General features: G+C 36.4%; 1 protein-coding gene across 2 annotated transcripts; it reads right to left on the reverse strand.

The window, feature by feature from the left end:
* Positions 1–5,552: 5,552 nt before the first annotated feature.
* LOC114384813 lies at positions 5,553–23,806 on the reverse strand. Of its 2 annotated transcripts, XR_003660779.1 has the most exons (14): positions 20,423–23,806; positions 20,069–20,199; positions 19,734–19,836; positions 19,500–19,632; positions 19,336–19,399; positions 17,774–18,428; positions 16,681–17,007; positions 10,709–11,944; positions 10,522–10,594; positions 10,366–10,451; positions 9,648–9,767; positions 9,158–9,228; positions 6,399–6,619; positions 5,553–5,847 (listed from the first exon to the last, which is right to left on the reverse strand). XR_003660779.1 is itself a non-coding variant. In XM_028344610.1 (13 exons), the coding sequence occupies exons 1-13, from the start codon at positions 23,510–23,512 to the stop codon at positions 5,796–5,798; spliced, it is 6,141 nt and encodes a 2,046-aa protein (XP_028200411.1). In that variant the 5' UTR covers positions 23,513–23,806; the 3' UTR covers positions 5,553–5,795. The 2 variants fall into 2 exon arrangements, 1 of the variants encoding a protein (XP_028200411.1); XM_028344610.1 differs by lacking the exon at positions 6,399–6,619.
* Positions 23,807–24,097: the final 291 nt, after the last annotated feature.

The raw sequence follows: 24,097 nt of genomic DNA on the forward strand, positions 1-24,097 counted from the left end.
GGAGCTTAGACCTTAAAGAAGAGCATGGATTTGATGGACCAATCCCAAGAGCAGGTGCTAAGCAAATGGTGAATGAAGCCCAATCTGAAATTGAAAACATGAAGCCCAAACCCAAATTGGTCAATTGCTCGAGGAATAAGAAAAATGAGCTAACATGAAGAGATAAACCAAGAATAAATCTAATTTTTCATTTGGGCACAAGATTTTCGTTTGGATTTTTTTATCAAAATAATGGGCTGAAGTTTCTTTTCTTTATTTTTAATTTTTATTGTAACTTTTAGTCAGGAACAATATTAGAGGTTGTTGGCTTGCTTACAAATATTTAGTAGCCACTAACTTGGAATAATTCCTACCATTAAGAGTTCAATTACTAGTAGGAACTCTTGGCATTCCTTACGAATAGTATATGAACCTCAAAAAATGATGAATGAAATCATAATTTTGAGATTAAAAATATTGGTAATTTCCAATTTAGGAGGATTGTCTCTCTAGGGGTTCTTCAATAAACGAACTTTGATCTTATCAAGAGGCCTTACTCTTGTGGGGATCAATTTTTTGTGGCTTATCAATGCCTTTGAAATTGTGGCGCCTTTCCATCTTCTCTCGTTGATTCTCATCAACTTGGAAGTCTACTTCGTTCTGTTCATTGTAGCCCATTATGGATCACCTCGAATGAAAGTGGCAACTTTGGGGGCTTCCCTCATCTACCTAACTACATAACTCAAAATCTAAAAACCTTTTTAAGAAGAGGATTTCTCCTAGTGTTTCCTCGCATGGAAGTCTACTCCCTTGCAATAATTAAGCATGTTTCGTTCATAATAGCTCAACATGGATGACCTCAGACAAAAGTGGCAACTATGGACTTCCCTCATCTACCTAACTAGATAGCTCAAAATCTTGAAAAGTTAAGGAAAGAACTTTTTCTAGTGTTTCCTCGCATGGAAGTCTACTTCATTGAAATAATTTTTCTTGTTTCATTCATTGTAGCCCACGATGAACATGCAGAACAAAAGTGGAAACCTTAGGTATCCATCATCTACCAAACTAGATAACTCAATCTCAAAAATTTGTTAAAGAGAGGATTTCTCCTAGTGTTTCCTAGCATGGAAATCTACTTCCTTGAAATAAATGAGCTTGTTATGTTCATTGTAGCCCAACATGGATCACGTTGGACAAAAGTGGAAACTATGGGCTTCCCTCATCTACCTAACTAGATAGTTCAAAATCTCCAAAACTTTTTAAGGAGAGGATTCTCCTAGTATTTCCTCGCATGGAAGCTACTTCCTTGCAATAACTGAGCTTGTTTCATTCATTGTAGCCCAACATCGATAAGCTCAGACGAAAGTGGCAATTATGGGCTTCCCTCATCTACCTAACTAGATAGCTCAAAATCTTGAAAAGCTTTTAAGTAGAGGATTTCTTCTATTGTTTCCTCGCATGGAAGCTACTTCCTTGCAATAATTGAGCTTGTTTCCTTCATTGTAGCCCAACATCGATAAGCTCAGACAAAAGTGGCAACTATGGGCTTCCGTCATCAACCTAACTAGATAGCCCAAAATCTTGAAAAGCTTTTAAGTAGAGGATTTCTTATAGTGTTTCCTCGCATGGAAGCTACTTCCTTGCAATAATTGAGCTTGTTTCGTTCAATGTAGCCCAACATCGATAAGCTCGGATAAAAGTGGCAACTATGGGCTTCCGTCATCTACCTAACTAGATAGCTCAAAATCTAGAAAAGTTTTTAAGTAGAGGATTTCTTCTAGTGTTTCCTCGCATGGAAACTACTTCCTTGCAATAATTGAACTTGTTCCTTTCATAAAATCCCAACATGGATCACCTCAAAAGAAAGTGGCAACTATGGGTTTCCCTCATCTACCTAACTTAATACTTTAAAATCTCAAAAACTCTTGAAGGAGAAAATTTCTCCTAGTGTCTCGTCACATGGAAGTGTACTTCCTTGTAATAATTGAGCTTGTTTCTTTCATTGTAGTCCAGGATGAACCTGCAGAACAAAAATGGGAACCTTGGGTTGTAAATAGAAATTTTGGGGATCAAAATAACAATACTTAGAATTTTACTACATCATCATGTTAGATGGATCCCTCCTTAAATGAGGCTCATTATTTGAGTTCTTAAGTGATTTTATCTATGTTTGCAAATAGGTGTGATATGGGCAGTGACACGAATTCGAAAGAGAGGTTACATAATTGATGCTAGGAATATGATACAACATTTTTGAGAAAGAAAGGGGAGGGGGTTTGGAAAATGAGTTGTTAGAGCAAACATATTTCCTTTTGGCTGAAATTATAGTAAGTTATTCATGTCTCAATTGTTTATTTTGATGTATTTTGTTGGTATTTTTAACTTCTCTGTTATTTGTGTGAAGTATTCATAGTTAACATTTATTGTGTTAACTTTTACCCTTTCGATGATATTTTTTATGCTTTATTGATTCCTATTAGTGTTAGCAAGACTTTGTTGTTGGTGTACCAATTATTTGTGGAAGGAAAGCTTCATGATGAATCAACAATGATTCAAAGGTGTTTTGATGATAACAATGATGACAACAAAAGATGATGACAAAGGTGATGAACAAAAAGTTCAAAAGATTAAAGAACAACTCAAGTGAATCAAAGAACATCTCAAGTGAATCAAGAGCAAGTCAAGAGTTCAAGAATTAAGAAGAATTCAAGACTCAAGAAGAAAGTCTACAATCAAGAATCAAGATTCAAGATTCAAGATCTCAAGAATCAAGATCAAGATTCAAGACTCAAGATTCAAGAATGAAGAAAAGACTCAATCAAGATAAGTATTAAAAAGTTTTTTCAAAACTTTGAATAGCACATGAGTTTTTGACAAAACCTTTACCAAAGAGTTTTTACTCTCTGGTAATCGATTACCATATTGTTGTAATCGATTACCAATAGCAAAATGAGTTTGAAAGAGTTTTCAAACTGAATTTACAACGTTCCAAATATTTTCAAAAGGCTGTAATCGATTACAATGTTTTGGTAATCGATTACCAATGTCCTTGAACGTTGAAATTCAAATTTAAAAGTGAAGAGTCACATTGTTTCACTCAAAAGCTTTGTGTAATCGATTACACATATTTGGTAATCGATTACCAGTGTTTGTTTATGAAAAATCTAAAGATGTAACTCTTCAAAAAGGTTTTGACTTTTTCAAATGGGTTTTAAGTTTTTCTAAAAGTTATAACTCTTCTGAATGGCCTTCTTGATCAGACATGAAGAGTCTATAAAAGCAAGGCTTTGTCTTGCATTTTCCAATCAATCTTTCTAACAACAATCTTGAATACTTTTGCTTTTCCAATCAATCCTTTACAAGCCTTGAAATCTCTTTGAAGTTCTTCTTCTTCTTCTTTTGTACCAAAAGCTTTCTAAAGTTTTCTGGTTTTCTAAACCTTGAAAACTTGTGTTATTCATCTTTTCATTCTCTTCTCCCTTTGCCAAAAAGAATTCGCTAAGGACTAACCGCCTGAATTCTTTTTGTGTCTCTCTTTTCCCTTTTCCAAAAGAACAAGGGACTAACCGCCTGAATTCTTTTGTGTCTCCCTTCTCCCTTGTCAAAGAATTCAAAACGACACAGTCTGAGAATTCTTTTGATTCTTCCCATTCCCTAATACAAAAGCGTTCAAAGGTTTAACCGCCAGAGAATTCTTTTGTATCCCCATTCACAAAGTATCAAAGGTTTAACAGCCTGAGATCTTTGTCTTAACACATTGGAGAGTACATCCTTTGTGGTACAAGTAGAGGGTACATCTACTTGGGTTTGACTGAGAACAAGAGAGGGTACATCTCTTGTGGATCAGTTCTAGTGGAGGGTACATCCACTAGGTTCAAAGAGAACAAGGGAGGGTACATCCCTTGTGGATCTTTGCTTGTAAAAGGATTTTTACAAGGTTGAAAGAAATCTCAAGGACCGCAGGTCGCTTGGGGACTGGAGGTAGGCACGGGTTGTTGCCGAACCAGTATAAAAACTCTTGTGTGTTTGTTTCCTTCTTCCCTACTCTTTTACTTTCCGCTGTGCATTTAATTTTCGCTTTTACTTTCTGTTAAGTTTCTCTTCTACTTCATATTCTCTTAACAACAAAAGTAAAAGCCTTAAAAGAGTAATTTTTAATTGGTAAAGTTTTAGGAATAATTAATTCAACCCCCCCCCCCTTCTTAATTATTTTGAGGCCACTCGATCCAACATTATTTTTCAATGAAATTTTTTCTAAACTAGATCTCATGATTTTTTTTCTTCTTAGTTTTTCCATTAAAATTTAAGGTGACCTTATTTTATTTTTTTGCTCTTTTTATTACTATATTGGAATTAAATTCACTTAATTAATTTTTTTGTTAGGTTTCCACTAGAATTTGAGCTCTTAATATTCTATTGTGTGCTCTAATATACAACAAACTAGCTTTGCCTCGCCCCATTTTATGCTCATCAAGATGCTCAAATACTTTGTAGTTCAACTTAGACCTGACATAAATAGGCTTGGATGTAGCTAGGGGTGACAAATGGATGAATTGGATCAATCCTAATATGTATCCTAATGGATCGGATCAAAATAATTCATTAATCTATTTTGATCCATTAAAAATCATTTAGTGGATCTGATCCATTTGTTAAAAAAATCCATCTGATCCATCCATTAATATTTTTTTCATCGATGGATATCCATAAAAAAATTTAAAACTTAGTTAGTTTTAGTTAAAGAATAATGTATTTTAAAAAGTTCAAAATACTTTCTAAAATAATAATAGCCCAAACAAAAAGACCGCCGAGGTTGTTTTTGATTGAGCTCGATCGAGGCTAATTTTTGGCTAACATTTGTTGAGACTATTTTTCGCCCCATGTCAATCATTGATGTTTTTTGACCGACATTGACTAAATATTTTTTGACTGACATCGACTTGAGTTATTTTCAGCTAATGTTCACTAAGAATATTTTTTTGATCGAGGTCGGTTAAGGTTTTTTGGGTCAATGTCAATCAGTGTTGTTTATTTTTACCAACATCGACTGTTTTTTCTGTCAACGTCAGTCGGACTAATTTTTGGTAGATGTCAACTAAGTTTTTTTGTTTGATGTCAACCGATGATGTTTATTGGTTGACATTAGCCATGGTTACTTTTTGGCTGACGTCGACTAATTTTTTTTGTTGACATCAACTAGGATTTTTTGGTTGACATCTATTGAGACTATTTTTTTGTCGATGTCAACCGATGACTATTTTTGCAGACATTGGCCATATTTTTTTTTTACTGACATCAACTAAAATTATTTTGGTTAACATCGACCGAGACTATTTTTCAACTGACATCTACTAGGGTTTTTCGATCAATTGTTGCCTGCAACAATGCTTTGGCTAATGCCAGCTAGGTTTTTTGGAAAAAAAATAACTCTAACCAAAGTCGATCGAAAAAATCTAACTGACATCGTCCAAAAAGTAACTATAACCATAGTCGGGAAAAAGAAATTTAATTAAATTCAGCAAAATGTAAGGGTAGTTATTGATGAGATAAAAATGATATGATGCACTCATTCATGAAAGTCAAAATGCATGTCAATTTATTATGCCAATATTATAGCGACTACCTAGTATTTTCCATTGTTGTTACAAGTACTTAGCATTAATCTATATCTCGCTGGTGTGTAGTGCTAGTGCAACAACCAACATTCATTTCAAACTTCCATGGAGTTGCCAAGGATACAGTGCAAAACAGAACAGAATACAAGCTATGCTCTTTGTAAATCAAGAGTAAATAAACTAGAAGCCTTTCGTTGAGAGTCATTTAGTAAAAATGTGTTGCTGGGGGACTTCCTTGGCTTCATCTGACATACTGCAAGGTCACCCAAAACCAACATAATGTTAATAATAATTCATATAATAAATACACCATTGGAAAAGTCAACAGTGTTCAATTATGTATCTCAACTTTTCATTAATGAAAATGTAGCTGTGAAGAAACTAGAATGATAAAACTGAATTTGTTGATTTGTTCTCTCTTCTTTCATTTGCTGCTTGGATATGTTGCAAGTATGTCCTTAATTATGTGTCAATTATTTCCTAATTTATGCATTGATTTGGTTTTGTAATAAATCTTTTCAGAATCAGATTTGAATAAAATCTGAATTTTGATCAGACCATAGATCATAGGCTATTATTGCTTCCTGATTTTTCCTGATTATAGCAGATTTGGTTTTCTCTTTGGGATTAATTCTGTCTATAAATCAGTAGATGTATCATTCAAACATCATTAGAGAAATAAATTACTTCCTTCTGAATTCTAATATGACATAAGAGCATATCCAAATCTATTGGTGGGTCACCCATGTTTATCACGCTCTAGGCGGGTAGCCTTGGGCGTGAGGAGCAATGTTGGAAAGTCACCTTGATTGTGATCACCCCGAGCCCACCGTGAGGGGGCATGCTGAAGTATCACATTGGTTAAAGGTAATGTCAAGATATATAAGTGGGGAGCAATCATCTTGTAAGGTTGAATTAGGCTTAAGTCCACCTTCTAAATATGGTATCAGAGCTTCGACTCTGAACCTTGCTTTCTCCAATGGTGAAATTGGCAATGACTTGTGCTTGTTCATTATGTTCAACAACTGCAAGTGAAAATATGACCCCACTTTCAAATTGGAGATTATGCTACATGAATCAAGATCCAGATGAAATCTAATAGAGAAGGAAATGCCTTCCAAACCACCTTTGAAGATACCCAAGAGTCAGCATCTACAACTAAGACAACTCCTTTCACAAAGAAACAATTAGAGTGCCTGTATAAACTTGTTTTTTCCAAAATGACGATTAATCTTCTTGCTCTTTTGCCCAAAAAGGTAATCACTCATTTGTTGCCCTTTGTAGAATAATAAAAAAAACTCAAAACCTCTTTGGTTTGTTGATTCAAGTGCCACTGATTGTTCAAAGTTATTTTCTTCTTATGGCCCTTGTGCAGGAAACAAAAAAATTAAAGTTGCAGATGGCTACTTCTCTGCAATAGTTGGAATAGGATTCTCCCACCTAATGGATTAGTCTTTTGGTGCTCTCCTTGAGAGCCGAACTCAAGGAAAGGGCTACCTATAGGCTCGATTAAGGTGCAAACCGAATACTGATAGTTGAGTGAAGCCATTCAAGGGAAAAGGGCTACTACTGGATCAGTGTCGATAGAGTGAAGGCTGTTGTGGACATTAGCCCTTAAAGGGGAATGAGTCCCACATTGAGTAGAATAAATTACTTGATGTGGTACTTAAGCCTTGAGGTTCTCCCACCTAATGGACTAGTCTTTAAAACGGAAGCACCAATTGTTAGGACTTCTCCACAAGAGGAGTTCTCAACCCCTCCATTAGGTGGGAGAACCTCAAGATTTCACGTTAAGTAGTTTATGGAAACTAGCTTTTTGTATATTGACATAACTAATTTTTAATTAAATTAAAATATAAAATGAGCGAATTTTAAATTTTTGTATGGTAAATTTTTATGATAAAATATGTCTATTGTTGAGTGTCTCCGTCAATTTTGAGGGAATTATAAGTTCAAATGATAATTTTAGAATTTTGAGGCATGAAATTTAAGCTTGTAGGAATAATTGAATTTCTGTAGAAATAATTGCTTTTTGAGAATGTTTGGTATCTATGAGCTTATGTGGATTCCACCTTAAAAGGGATACCCATCAATGTAATGATTGTTGATCTTTATTTATGACTTTGGATATTATGCATGTTAACTATATTGCTTACTTGTGATCCTAAGGAATGTTTCGTTGCCTCTGGGTTGGACTTTGCTTGTGCATGAAATTGATTTTTTTAGATGTTTGTGGGAACATGGATTTGAGTCCTTGTAATACCCCGACCATATCACACCAAAATGAGAGAGATCCAGAGATTGTGTAGGTATGGAAATGTACAGTTGACGATGAATTAAAGGAATTAATTGATATTACCTATACCAACAAGATGCATCTACTCTTCCGTAGCCTATCACTTAAGAGCTCCACAATTGAGCATGCTTAACTTGGAGTAGTTACGAGATGGGTGACCTTCTGGGAAGTTTTCTAGAAAGCGTGTAAGTGAAGGCAAAGCATGCTGAAAAGTTCCATGTTGGTTTGTGAGGACAGTCATTGATCCAAAAAGTAGATAGAACAGATTGTCGAGATCTCGAAAAAGACTACCTACAAAAGATTTTGATCGATGGAGGGTTCGAACAACAAGGAAGTTGAATGAAGTGTCACATGATGTCAACAATCAGGGGTGTTACAGTCCTCGTGGGGAATAATGAAAAAAATCCAAGTCCCATATTAGCCTAAAATAAGGCCAAGATAGAGTATATAAGTAGGAGGCAACCCTTACCCTATGAGCTAACTTTTGGGGTCGAGTTAGGCTCAAATCCACACACTAAGATGGTATCAAAGCCAAGTTGAGGGAATAACAAAAACCGTCCCCCACTAGGGACCTATTGTCCCCCGTCGACCTTTATGATCGTCGTACTTATTCTGCATGATATAATCGTCCCGGGGGTTGTGACACCAAGTTGTGATGTTGGCAACCCCAACAAAGTATGTGAACCATTATCAGTTGGTGAGAGTCCACTATTGTACCATGGTGACGGTGTACTCCCAACAGTCATCTAGCTTAAAAAGAATACATCTGCTGAGTGAGAGAGCAAACACACAGAGTTATATGACCAACATCTTTCTCTCACGAGTTGCTGAGTGAGAGCAAGCACTTCAGCAATGTAATCAATTATTCAACAATCTTTATTTCAAGTTTTATAAAATGATACTGGGAGATGAAAAAGGAAATAAACCAATCTTAATAAATTGAACAATTACCTAATTAGCTCTCTAAATAAATCCCCTGATTTAAGAGGTTTAGGTTGTCTGTTCAAAAATAGAGATTTTAGGTTGAGACGTTGAGTATCCTAATAACTATATTTACAGCAAATATTTAGACATTTACAGTTTAACAGTAGTCAAACCAGTATTTTTACCCCGCCAGAATATATATATATATATACACACACACACATTAAGTCCGAACAACACTCCACAAAAAAATGTGGAGATAAGGTCAAGTCATCAGAAAGAAATAAAGCTAACAATATTAAGAGTAATCGAAGCAGAGGAGAAAAGATTAAGAGTAAATTACTCATTTCCTCTCATCAGTTTAGTGGCTTCGGTTATTGCAACATCCGCAGCATATAGTGCCATCTTCTTTATCTAAGAACAAAGAATGTCTTGTGTAAGGAACTCCAGACACAAGTAGTGTTACAGGTGCAGATATAATGCATCCGCACTACCATCAATTAACTTCCATATAAAGATTAAGAATAGTAAAGTATTTTACATGATGAAGCCAACATTAACATAAGATGCAAATCATGAGCTAGAATGTTCGCCAGTATATTTGCTGAAGGAAATTATAATAATATGCTCTTGGATCCTAGCTGTGCGATGCAAAGCACGAAATCCATAATATTATTCTACAGCCATTAAAGCTACCATATCAACTATGAAATTTGAGACACATGATCAGCAAATACAATTGACCATTTATGTTCCAAAACAAAATCATACTAACAACTTCAAATTATGAGGTTATAAATTATATTGTGTTTTAGAATCATGGAAACATGTACCTCCAATTTATCTTCCTTGGATCTATGGCCTTTGGGAAGTAACCGAAATTCTTCTGTCAATCGAATGCATTCTTGAACATTCTCAGGTGAAACGAAGTCCAGAGCCACTTTGATGCAAGACTGCCAAAGAAAATAACTCTGTCAAAGTTGATATAACACAAAAAAGTCCAAATGATAAATGTTCTGGTACAACAATGATATAAAGAAAAAGGGAAAAAGAAGTTTGTGGAAAAGAAAGGAGGAGGGGCAGGGAAGGTAAGCTTTCAAGATTTTGATTTTCATGTTGAATGTTTATAGTAAGCACTGTTTCTTGCTTTCTATATGCCACCAATAGCATTATAGCCATATGACCTATGATTTTTTGCAAAACTTCCAGCAGAGTAACTTCAAGATAATAAAAGTTCCCAACTCAATCTACTCAATACGCTACTATCCAATGAATCAAGCTGGGAGATGATGAATGATTATGCAGACATCTGTATGTTCAGTAAGACAAATTAATTCATCACGGATCAGTAGTTTCTTAAATAAATGAATGCAACATGTTTATTAATGTATCAATATTTTCTTGATTAATTTAATTAGTTTAAATAATTCTGTATAGCCTATGTTATTTCTCTTCTCTCTGACTTTCCCCTCTTTCACATCATGAACAGGTATAAGATATGTAAACTAGTTTAACTTCTTTGATTTTAATAAAAACCAGGAGTTTAATTACCTTTCTATTTCTCACTTGATGTGGGCATCCAGCAGGTACGAAAACAGCATCCCCAAGGTGTTGCTCAAATGTCCAAGGTTCAACACCTGGTAGACAAAAATTGATGGCTACAAAATCCACATAAAACAAATCATTAGTTAAAGCACAATTTCATACCAAACTCCTGCTTTAATTGCTTTTTATGCTTCTCATTTAAATAAAGGATCTGATCATGAATGGGATGAATCACCTGAGGCAAAAGAAAAGTAAAACATATCAATTCAGGAAAAAAAAATTACTCAAAACTAATAAAAATAATCCAACTGATTCAGAAAAGTAAAGCAAATCAATTCAGTAACCATACAGAGTTTACTGGAAGATTATTTATGTGGCGAAACTCTCTGTGGTGTTTCTTTAGGTACTCTGTTAGCTTGGGTACATCCTGCCTCCGGAATATGTCCCACACAGCACTCCCATATTGAGTCTCCAAATGATCATCATTTTGACAGAAATTGTTGCTTGATGTGTCATTTTTAACAGACTCTATTTTTTCAACATTGATGTCTGAACATGGTGTGTCTAAAGAATTCAATCCATTGACAAATTTAGTATCTTCTGTTGAAGTACAAGGCAGATGGCTTTCACTGGTGTTTGGATATCCTCCAATATCATTATCAGGATCTTGTCCATATGATTCATCAAGAGGGAAGTCACCACCTGTATCTGTCACATCTTGCAAAACAGTGTTGTCAACCCCATTCCCACAAACAGAAAAATAGTGTTGAGAAAACTGCTCCTGCGGGAAGAGTAAATCAGAAACATTCTTCCCAGAGTAGTAGGGTAACTCCTCAAAATGTATGCACCTGCTTTTGAACCTGGATTGTTCAATGTAATTTTTCTGATGTTCCTGATTTACCCTGGCTTGTGGAGTGGGGAGGTTCAAATCATCAAATACAGAACGTGTATCAGATTGGTCATAGATAGAGCAAAACTTATCTTTCATTAGGTGCATAGCAGAAATTCTTCCTTTTTCATAATCATCATTTGTGCATGTCTTAAACTGCATATGTTCTGGTAAAGAAATTCCTTCACCTGATGATGAGCACCACTGTTTGACATTATTAACTTTATAGTGCATCAACTTACTATCTTTCTCCAGAATTATGCAACTGGAATCATGATTATTGAGATCAAAATCCTGAAGCCTTGAATTCAAATTGAGAACTTCCTGCTCACCAACATTTAAACTTAATTTACTTTTGGCAGATTCTGAAAGTCCTTGAATACAAGCTTCCTTATCTGATCTTGACTCCCCCATATTTAGGAGTCTACTTTGTTGTTCATTAAGTTTCTCTTTTAATTGACTTCCGGGCAAGGTAGAGTCTCTCCCAGAAGTGTCTGCCTTTTCAGGGGTTTTAGGATTCCTGGTAATACCTACATGACACTTTTGACGTTTTCTTCTACAAGAACCAATTGCCTTACTGTCCTTGCCATAGAGCTCATGCATATCTTCCACTTCATACTTTTTCTGAATTTTTTTTATGATTCTTGGCTGCCATGGTGGTGTCTTTACTTCAGCTGTGTGTATCAAAATATTGACCTGATCAATGCACAGCATGATTCCATGAGTGAAATTAGCAAACAAAGCAAATCACGAGAAAGGAGAAAACTAGTAGGTGGAATGTGTGACTTTGAACAAGTCACTTTTTAATTTATTCTGAATTTAACTTCATTATTTTACATGCAACTTACACTAACTATTGTTGAGGTAAGAGAAGAGAGAGAATTTTGGAGAATTTTTCAATATCTTGAAAATGAGACAAATGTACAAAAGGTGAAGAGCTTCTGCTTATATCAAATATTTATGATACAAAAACTCGAGAGCCTAACTAGTGCTTAACTGAAAGTTACAACTGCCACTGATACAGTTGTGACTGTCTTACAAACAGCTAACTGATTGCAATTAATATATAGCTATCAGGAGCGCCACAGTGGGTGAATAATTCATTGACCACTACATCTCTGGAAATGAATAATTTTCCATCTGAAGAGAGACATTTGTAGCCTTTATGTGCAGTAGAATACCCAAGGAATAGACATTCTCGATGTCATCGTAGTAAGTATCGCAGGTATCATGATACATACGAATCGGAGGCCCAACAATGCAAATCTGACATTGAATCGTCATATGAATTCAAAGAAGTTTATTTTTCATTATGAATTTCGTTATTTGTCCGTTTTAAGTTTATACTTTATAATATTTAAAAAAAAATATTGTACAAAGATTCAGAATAATTAATAATAGATCATTCTATTTTAATTAATTCTATGTTTACTTTTTATTAACCGAACCCCTTCTTTACGAAAAAGATAAAATAGAAGCCGACAAATAAGAAACAAAATTCATTAGAATCAGAATTTTTTTTGTTTATTGTATGGAATATACACATCAATATTCATGGATCATACCTTTTATTCCATTTCCAGTTCCTATGGTTCTTGTATCTGTATCGGAGCCTGAATCATGGGAATCGCACTAGAATCGCTGGAATCATGATTTCTGTTTGAATTGGAGATTCTGAAACAGAGGGTCGGTCACGGAAACGGGTCAGTCACCCTAAAAAAATGACTTTATTTTTTTTTTGCGAAAATTGAGACACGTATGAAGCATGTTTGCTTCTCTGAGTTCTATCATTTTTGTTTGTCTCGTCTCCTTCCTCCACCGTTTCTCTCCTCTCCTCTCCTCTCATCATGCGTTGCAAAAAGAGAGTGACACTTCGTTCATCTCTTCTCGCTGCTGGTTCATTGTTCATGCAAACTCCCTGTTTCAGTAATGCTGGTCCCTTCACCCTTGTTCATGCTTCTGTGTTGCTGTGGTGATCCCTTTTTTATGCTGTTGGATTGTCTCCTCTCCTCTGTTTTTGTGTTGTTTGCAGTTTTTGAAGAATGGGTCAAGAAAAAAATAGGGCAGTTGATATTACATGGCAGTACTGTGATAAGTCCCCCCTAATAGACTTCAAGTGCAATGTAAGTTCTGTTCTCATGTTGTGGTGGAATTGCAAGAATGAAGCATCATTTTGCTGGAACAAATCAAAATGTGGTTCCTTTTTCAAAGATTCCACATGATGTTAAGGAGATATTTGTCAAGCTATTGAAGAGTAAAGAAAAAAGAAACATGAAAGTGTTGATTGTTTTGAAGTAGCAAAAGAAAAAGAGGGGACATCTAAAGTTGTCATACTAAAGACAAGTAATCAAACTTGCGAAGATAGGGATGTTGTGATTCAAGATATTTGCAAGTGCGTACATGGAAATGCTTTACCATTTAATTCTGTAAGGAGTTCTCTTTTTGTGCAAATGTTGGAGTGTTGGAGAATATAGTAGGGGCTAGAAGCCTCCTTATCATGAGGTGAGGGAGTCTTTGGAAGAAAGTGGTAGAAAACATCCAAGAAAGTCTAGAGAAATATAAGACCGATTGGGAAAAATGGGATCGCTCTTTTAAAGTCTATTGGTACTAGTGATGTGATAAAGGACGGCCCACAACTGTTTCAGTTGTTGGACAGCATTGTTGAAGGAATTGGGGAGAAGAATGTTGTCCAAGTTGTGACGGATGGGGCTTCAAATCTTGTAGCAGCCGGGAAGAAGTTATTGGAGAAGATAACCTGTTAGCTTTAAGCTTAAAACCAATTGGCACTAATTGAAGTTAACCAACAGATATATAAGCTGCACCTCGAGAATTGAGACAAGCAATATGGGACTTTCTAACACACCCAGCCCCACCCCTCCATAGATGCATGCCAAAACAAGCGGGCCTACTAGAATATATAAGCTGCCATGTTAGATTTCAGCTTAAAACCAATTGGCACTACTTGTAATTGCCCAACAGATATATAAGTTGCTCCCCGAGAATTGAGGCAGGCAATGTGGAACTTCCTAACAATTTGTTTAGGTCCCCTTGTGCAGCTCATTGCATTGATCTAATCCTTGAGGACATTGGAGAGCTTCCTGTACTCTATAATACCATTGACAATGCAAAGAAAAGCACTACTTACAAATATAGGCATACATGGGCGCTTAATTTGAATAGAAAGTATTCAAAGGGGAGGGAATTGGCAAGGCTGGCTTTGACAAGGTTTGCAACTTATTACCTTACATTGAATTGCATTCAGCAACAACAGAATGCAATTAGATCTATGTTTGCATCGGAGGAATGGGCTACTAGTCCACATGCTAGTAAAAGTGAGGCTAAGCAAGTGACAAGCCTAGTGTTGAGCGATGCTAGATTTTGGAAATCAATCACATATTGCCTAAAGTGTGTGACTCCACTTGTAAAAGTGCTAAGGCTTGTAGATGGTGATTCTGGAAAAATCGCCATTGATGCAAATACCTCCAGGACTTGAATCACCCAGCACCTCAAACATGGTGTGCAAGCTTCGTAAATCTCTATAAGGCCTCAAACAATCTCCAAGGGCGTGGTTTGACAGGCTAACAATAGTTGTCAAGCAAGATGGTTTTGCTCAATGCCAAACAAACCATACTATGTTTGTTAAGCATTCTCTGGATGGAAAGATAGCTTTGTTTATTGTTTATGTAGATGATATCATAATTCTAGGAGACGATTATGATCAAATAAATCATCTGAAGAATCTTCTAGCCGAGGAATTTGAAGTCAAGGATCTAGGCCAGCTCAAGTATTTTCTAGGGATGGAAATTGCTCGGATAAAGAATGGTATTTTTGTTTCTCAAAGAAAGTACACTCTAGATTTACTTCAAGAAACGGGGATGCTTGGATGCAAAGCAGCCAATGCTACCATAGAACCAGTCAAAAGGAGTGAAGAGGAGAGTGTAGCAGCTGACAAAGATAGATATCAAAGTCTAGTTGGAAAACTAATCTATCTAACTCATACTAGGCCAGACATTGGCTTTTCTGTAAGCATGACTAGTCGTTCTATGTCAAACCCAACTGAAAATGACATGAGAAATGTGAATAGAATCCTCCAATACCTTAAAGGTACACCAGGCCAAGGGCTCTATTTCCAGAAGATGCTGTCATTTCTGTCTTTACCATATCTAGAATTTGCATTTATAGGGAGATCACTTTGCCTGATTTCTAGGCTAGATTACTGCACTTATTTCTGCCCTGTGCATTCTATATATACCTCCCATGTACCATTCACATATTCAAGGGAAAATAAAACCTATTTTCGCACTAAGCTAGTTGACAGTTAGGTTGTTAGTTGTCAGATCATCTATAATTCTACATAATCTGAGTTGTGACTTGGGTTCAATAATATCAGTTTCCCAATCTCTAACCTCTCTTTCTCTTTCTCTTTTCCTTTCTCAATTCTCTCAATCCTTTTACTTTCCATCTCCATTGTTCTCTGAAATATATGTATTTAATATGTTTGATTGCATGGCTGAAATTAAAACCTATTTTCGCACTAAGCTAGTTGACAGTTAGGTTGTTAGTTGTCAGATCATCTATAATTCTACATAATCTGAGTTGTGACTTGGGTTCAATAATATCAGTTTCCCAATCTCTAAACTCTCTTTCTCTTTCTCTTTTCCTTTCTCAATTCTCTCAATCCTTTTACTTTCCATCTCCATTGTTCTCTGAAATATATGTGACTTGGGTTCAATAATATCAGTTTCCCAATCTCTAACCTCTCTTTCTCTTTCTCTTTTCCTTTCTCAATTCTCTCAATCCTTTTACTTTCCATCTCCATTGTTCTCTGAAATATATGTATTTAATATGTTTGATTGCATGGCTGAAATTAAAACCTATTTTCGCACTAAGCTAGTTGACAGTTAGGTTGTTAGTTGTCAGATCATCTATAATTCTACATAATCTGAGTTGTGACTTGGGTTCAATAATATCAGTTTCCCAATCTCTAAACTCTCTTTCTCTTTCTCTTTTCCTTTCTCAATTCTCTCAATCCTTTTACTTTCCATCTCCATTGTTCTCTGAAATATATGTGACTTGGGTTCAATAATATCAGTTTCTCAATCTCTAACCTCTCTTTCTCTTTCTCTTTTCCTTTCTCAATTCTCTCAATCCTTTTACTTTCCATCTCCATTGTTCTCTGAAATATATGTATTTAATATGTTTGATTGCATGGCTGAAATTAGGGATTACCCTTATTATTAGTCATTATTAGGTTTCCCTATTTATGTATCAATTCTGATTATAAATAAAGGCATTGTGTGTGGTGAAAAACACACAACACAGTAAATTCCTTTCTTACATGTTCTACTGCGAGCATGTAGTGAGCAACATATCCAAAAACTCAAGCAGATATACATCTCTAATTTTATAACATACCAAATTTTACAACTTACCGCATCTGAAATGTCACAATGTAGTTTTGTCACAGAATCACCTCTACTTAGTTCTTCCAAAGATCCATAAGCAATGTATGTTTTGGGGCCCAAATCTGGCTTCAAAACAGCGGGAAGCTTTGTGGCAAGATTTAAAACGCCAGATTTGGGATGGGTATAGTCACTAAAAGGTAGCATAGCTATAAACTCAGCACCATGTCTTGGCAAACACTCTTCAAAAGAATTTGATGGAGGCCAATCCTTTAGCTTTAGCATCTCTGGCCATCCATTCCTGTACCTACGACCTTCCAAGTAGCCTTTGAAGAACTGAAAGATGTTAATTTCAACCTAGAACACCATAAAAACACAATATTTGTTAGTTCAAAACTACAATAGCAATTTCCTATCAAAAAATGAAAAATAGGTCAGTTAATTGTTTGATGACCAATTTGCCAGGAGTCTACTGGATGACTTCATAGGACTATGACTTTTTATGACTACATATGTATGACTTCCTTTGTCGAAACATGTAAAAAAAATAGAGTACGAACTATGGTGAGGATTACTAGGGTAGAGGAAAAGCATGGGTGAAGTAAAGACAAACAAATGTGAGATAAGCATGTGTATGGTTGAATTGTTGTTTCTCGGGCACAATGGGGCCAAGACTCTTTACATGAGTAAAATTATGTGTATAGTACCAGACTCCTATGACTAATACATTTTACCTAAAACAGAATATATGTGTACATCAATCAAGCCAAGTAAAAATTGATATTTATTATATCATACTATTTGGTTAATAACAAATTGACATAATTATGATGAATCTAATTTTGTATTTCCATGATTGATTTGCTCAAGGTAACACCCGGTCAGTATATGGGATGCAAGATATCCAATGCATAATGAAAATAATAAATAACAAAGTAGTGGAAAACGCTATGTCAAAAACCAAACAGCACCTCACACCATGATGAATCTAATTTTGTATTTCCATGATTGATTTGCTCAAGGTAACACCCGGTCAGTATATGGGATGCAAGATATCCAATGCATAATAAAAATAATAAATAACAAAGTAGTGGAAAACGCTATGTCAAAAACCAAACAGCACCTCACACCAATCTAAGCAGTCAATGGCTTTAAAAGTAGCTGCCTCATCTTTTAATATCTTCTTTGCTCCCCTGAAAGCCCTCCACATCACCATTGGATGCCAGCTTAGGCCGCTACCCTTTTCAAAAACATTCCTAACTATAACAGGTTCACCTCTTATCCAGTGTCTTTGAAAATGCTCAAATTCTGTGTCTTCCATTTTGATAGCATCTGGGCAGTACAAAAAGTTACCATGACTGGTCTCTCTCGAAGCTGCCTTCCTTACAGAATTCTGTACTGCATCTTCCTCAAAACTATGGCACATTGAACATCCTAGAGATAGATCAATATTAGGTGGTTGATATTTGACAGTAAGTTCCTCCACGTTCTTAATCAATTTGTGAACCCAATTAGCTTCAAAAAGACGCCTCAGAGAAAGAATAGTAGTACCGCAACCCCCCCTAGCTTTTGGAGGGCAAGGAATCCCACCATTTAGCTCTGCTCTCCAAGCAGTAACAGGTGGTGTATCATCTGTTCTTTCATTTCCACTAGCAGGAATTTCTTCACAATGAAGTTCATTTCTTAGTTCCATGCAACAAGTGAGACAGAGATCATACTGACAATTAGGATTGGGACAACTTCTGTGGAAATTGACAATTGATGTATTGCAGTTGTCACTGTGAAATAAGCAAGTCAATGAATTTGTCAAAGTAAATGATTAGATATCCTAGATTATGGAAAATAAACAAGATCAGTCAAATTTTGCAAACAACTTGTCCCAACAACTTGTAAAGTGAGATAGATGTAACTGGAGTTAAAGCCAAAACTAATTAAGAAGTGAACCTATCCATAGTAATATAAGTCAAATTTCAGACGCCAATGCCCAAATAAAGAATATGGTAAGCACTGCTACTTCATAATTATCTTACTCATTATGAAAATGAAAATTAGCTTTAATATAGTTGAGAGAGAATTCGAAGAGAGAAATTGTATTATTGAGAAAATGAATTCAACCTATACAAGTAGTTTTTACATAGGGTATTTATGGACAATGAAACAGAGCAGCTCAGCTCTAACTACCATTGAGTGAGTTAGAGATGACAGCTAACTGCTAAGATACAAAACCAGAATAGAACACCTAACTGAACTACTGTTGTACAGAAATTGAGAAAATAAGAGATACATAGGACTAAAACTATACTCCAATAAGCTTTAGCAAACAGTGTACAAACAGAAAAGGAAAAGGAATAAAAAGGGCTACAACATCAATGCACATCCAAGCATCAGAAGAACTTCAAAAGCATATGTCCTGAAGACAGAGAACAGTCACACAGATAAAAGATTCTGGAAACAAAATCTCCATTTGAACACCTGGTGTGCTGAATTCAACTTGTCATCCAAGTCCCAAGCTAAGAAACAGAATAAACAATTTACTTTGTGGGAGGTGGCCAAGATAGGTTCAAATTTTACTTGTTAATACAAAAGCAAACACACATTTCCTAGTCTTTAGATTATACACATCAGAAATAAAATTCAGAATAAAGGGAATTTGCCTTTCAACCATAAGGGTTCATGATGTAGTACCAATAAACACGGTCATCATCATCAATTAGTGAATGCACAACTTCCTCTTCCAGCAGTTGTGAACCTGAAAGAATGCCACATTGTTGTACATTTGAAATCATCAGTACACTAACTTGATGCAACACTAAAAAAATTTATAACTAAATCAAATCAGATCAGAGTACCTTGCATCCTAGCTTCTACTTTCAATTCCGATATCTGCTCCAATTGGATACTTTGGAGTAAAGGCAGAACTTTGTCAAGCAAGTAAAACAACTTTTGTAATTTGACATCTGTATCTGCTTCACCAGTCCCAGTCTGTGGATTAATAATTTATTTCACACTAAGTGCAGAAGGCAATACATAATCACATATGTAACAGAAAGAATAACAGTATGCAAGAGAAAGAAAGCACAAACCAACACAGATATATCCTCCTCCTTCAAGCACAATCGACAGTTGCAATTACCAAGACAAAAGGGACAAGAAACCTCTATCTCCTCTCTAGTTTTATCTGGATACCTACAATTTTCAAATTCAAATATCACCAAAACAACAGAACTAGTCTGAAATCAGCAACTTAATTAGAAATGTAAAATACTAACTGATGTTGGTAAAGCTATACTTTTACTAACTGTTAATAAAGTTAATTCTCTTTTACAAACCATTTTCATTGGATATGACAAAAATGATAATTAACCTTAAGGTAATTCATTGGAAAGTAGAACCCTGGAAAGAAATAGTTCGACTTTACCATTTTGTAATGCACTCATAACAATATCGTTTTCTCTTGCACTCGGTGCAAATGACAATACCACTCCTACTTTTTTGCCAACACTGGTGGCACCTTAAAGTCCTTGCCTCCTTTTTCTTTCCGTTATCACACTACAAACAGAAATTAGTACAAATAAATTCAAATTTGGATTTTCGAGAAAATAGTGAAATTAACAAATAGAAATATAAAGTCACAAAGAAACAATGAGTGTATCTATGGAACTAACAAAATCTCTTAACAGAAATATGTCATGACTGTCATCATGCAGGTTTCAATTAACATTGCAGATATCAAGTTAAATATACAATAATGTAACTTTAATTGGTAACTCACCATCAAAGCTGAAGATTCCAATCCATGGTATACAGTTTCTTCCCTTCCAACACCCTGAAAATTCTTGCCATCAATTAGCAAAGCTTTCAGTCTTTCACTAGATCTTCTCTGATCATTGCTGGTTGCACAAGTCAATCCTGTTCTTTTTGTATTTTCATTTCTGGGATTCTCTGAGCATTCAAGAAGAAAATGTGACTTCTTTACCTCATGTACTTGATCTTCTAGCAGTGTAATGCATTCCTCCTGTAAATCATTCTGTGGCATAATCCTACTCAAAACTTTGCTGAAACGAGTGCTTTTATGTTTTTGTAAGGATTGTCCTCTAGCATTTGTCATGGATCTGTCAGTAACACCATTTGGCTCATTCTCATCTGCTATAGTAACAGCAGCTGGTGTCTTCTCTTTTAGACCCCTTGATTGGCTTTGCTTAATAGCTTGTCTTGTAATTCTAGAACTTCTTTGACAGCTATAAATTTTTTTCTCTTGACCAGTATCATTTTTGGAGGCAGATTCAGCAGAAGTTCCTCCTTCTTTCTCAGCTACAAGACCATGCCTCTCAATCAGTGAATCAAAATGGTAAGCAGACTCCTTTTCCTTTCTATGAGAACCCTTTGGCCTGCCACGCTTTTTCCCTCCCTTGTCAAAATTGTTTCCAGCTTCTTCAGCCTTACTTTTATATCCCTTTGGTCGTCCATGCTTTGTCCTGACCTGACCTATTAGTTTTATCTTCTTGTTCCTTGAGCCCTTTGGGCGACCACGCTTAACAATTGGCCAAGTAATCTTACTGTTTTCAATTTCTTTGACTGGTTTAGGAGACCTCCCTTTTTCTTTTTCCAAACCACTTGACCAAACACTTGTGCTTCCACCATCACCTTCTAAATTAATATCATTAGACATCCCTGGAAACTTCTGACCCTCAAATACAAAACTCCTCGAGTTACTTCTTGTACTCATTGCTGGACCATATTTATTATTTATGCTTACAAGTTCATCAGAAACTTTTTGACACAGATTGCTCAGCATTTTGTTTTCCAGATCTTGTCTTGCAACCTCACATGCCACTTCATTACTAGAAGCGTACACAACAGTATACCGTTTCTTTGTTGAACCTTTTGGTCGACCACGTTTCTTAAATCCTGTGATCTCACCAGCACCAGAAACTTCATTATTAACCTCCAAAGCATTCTTCTTTATCTTTGTGGAACCTCTTGGTCGACCATGTTTCTTAGGTCCTGCAATCTCACCAGCACCAGCAACTTCATTACCAACCTCAACAACATTCTTTATTTTATTTTTTGAACCCTTCGTCTTGCCGCACTTATTAGGTCCTGCAATCTCACCAACAACCTTATTACCAACCAACACTACACTCTTCTTTCTTCCTTCTGAACCTTCTGGTCGACCAAGCTTCTTGGGTCCTGCAAACATGACAACAACATTATTACTTACATGCAAAATATTCTTTTTATTCCTGGAACCCTTTGGTCGACCACGCTTCTTTGGCCTCACAATCTCACCTAGGCCTGCACCTTCATCATCGGCACTACCTTCCTCAACAGAAAGCAATGGCCTTTCAGACTTTAAAACTGTGATAATACTCATCCTATTTGAACCCTTTGGTCGATCACGCTTCTTTGGCCTCACAATCTCACCCAGGCCTGCAACTTCATCCTCAGCTTTATCTTCCTCACCAGAAAACAATGATCTTTCAGACTCTAAAACTGTGACATTACTTATCCTATTTGAACCCTTTCGTCGACCAAGCTTCTTTGGTTTCACAATCTCACCCAGACCCACACCTTCATCACCTGCCTTATCTTCCTCAACAGAAAATACAGATCTTTCAGACTCTAAAATTGTGACATTATTCACTGTATTTAAACCGTTTTGTCGACCACGCTTCTTTGGCCTCGCAATCTCACCCAGGACTGCACCTTCATCAACAGCTTTAAAGACAGACCCTGAAACTGTGACACTACTGATCCCATTTGTTCCTCCTTTAACATTTTCACCAACACTCTGTCTGTTCAAGGTGGTGTGAAACTGTTTATCCTTATTCTTGGAACCTTTAGGCCTACCCCTCCTAGCCACTGGCCTGAAGGCTACACCTTTTGCCTCTTCACTGCTGGCAAGTCCTCCATCTAACAATCGTTCCATTCCCTCTTCAACACCAAGAACAAGCATCTTGCTATCTGATGCATTATCCCCATGGTGCCTGCTATTTGACCCCGGCACGTCTATGCCACCAAAACTGTCATCTTCAACTTTACCATACCCTCCTGGATTTCCCACACACCCAGCAACTTCTTCACCTCTAAACTGGTATGCATTTTCACCACTCAACCCCTGAAACCCTGTGCTACCACCGAGAGCTGCAAAGTTGGGAATGGCCCAATCAGAGCCAATGAAACCCACATCTTCCTCACAGCCCCCACCTTGACAAAGTAGAGCTTGAAAACCCTGATCATAAAGACTATCAAAATCAGCTTCTAGACCTCCAGAAGAAAGGTCCAGAAAATCATTTTCACAAACACCCACACCAGCTCCACTTGCATGACCTCCCAGAACAGCATCAAAAACCCCACCACCAGCATTTGCATTGCTCCATGGCTGACCTAGAACCTGCCCTTCAACCTGACCCAGTTTCCCACATCCTCCCCCAAAGCCACCCATATGAACATGCTGACCCTCTACTTCACCCCAAAGGTCAAAACTTTCACAACCCAAGCCAAGATTCACCCCACCATCATGCCCTTCACCAAAAAGCCCAGCAAATTCCTCAACAACATGGGGACCACCAGTGTGATCACCATCGGCGCCATCACCATCGGCGCCAACAACTCCAGCACCCACAACCCCATTTTCCAAATCACCTTCAGGTTTTTTTCTTTGTTTCATTCCTCTTTTCTGGGGCACACCAACACCCCCAGAAGCACGTTTCTTCTTCGCACTCCTATTTCTCTGCTGCTGGTACAGAAAATGCCTCTCACAGAAGCTTCTTCCTCGCATAGCCCTCTCCTTGCACCTCCACCCCCCTGACGCACTTCGGGTGCACCTCCTGAACTCTTCTTCGTCACCTGGTTCGTCCATTATCAAACACCAAAATCAAAAATGTCAACGGCAAATTGTTGAAAGTTGAAACTCTCTCTAACTCTGAATCATAAACACGGAAATCGGGATGATGGTGCTAAGGAACACAGCCATGGACTGAAGAACAAGACAGAAACAAATTAATTAAGGTGATGGTAGTAGCATTAGAAGAGTGTGGGATGAAAGGGGAAAACGCAGTGTGTCAGTGGAGAGACTAGAGAGAGAGGGCAGTGTTTTGGAGAATCCCTTAACGACAAACGACGGTGTACTATGAAATGGACACGTAACAGTTAATGACCCACACATGCACGTTTTTTAAGGTCGGATTGTATGTACTATATATCGTAATAGGTTATTTAAAAAAAGTTAATAAATAGATTAAAAAAATGATAGTTTTACACCTATTTTATTTTGGCCCAGCATTAAAGATAATGACTCATTAATGTATTATTTTCTTCCTTCTATTATAATTATTATAAAAAAATTATTTCAAAATAATTTTTATTTTAATTTATTTAATGAAATATTAATAATAATGATATAAGGTTAATTTTATTAAATTATTATTTTTTATATATTTATTAT

Source organism: Glycine soja, chromosome 14 (assembly GCF_004193775.1).
Source record: "Glycine soja cultivar W05 chromosome 14, ASM419377v2, whole genome shotgun sequence".
Classification (NCBI taxonomy): domain Eukaryota; kingdom Viridiplantae; phylum Streptophyta; class Magnoliopsida; order Fabales; family Fabaceae; genus Glycine; species Glycine soja.

What these genes read in the sequence shown, in the direction of transcription:
- LOC114384813 (XM_028344610.1), bottom strand. Translation starts at nt 23,512, where the DNA reads ATGGACGAACCAGGTGACGAAGAAGAGTTCAGGAGGTGCACCCGAAGT. An exon ending in CCAAGGAAGATAAATTGGAG is followed by an intron (nt 9,229 to 9,647) that starts GTACATGTTTCC and finishes CTTTGTTCTTAG; the next exon opens with ATAAAGAAGATGGCACTATA. An exon ending in AAACTGATGAGAGGAAATGA is followed by an intron (nt 5,848 to 9,157) that starts GTAATTTACTCT and finishes GTGACCTTGCAG; the next exon opens with TATGTCAGATGAAGCCAAGG.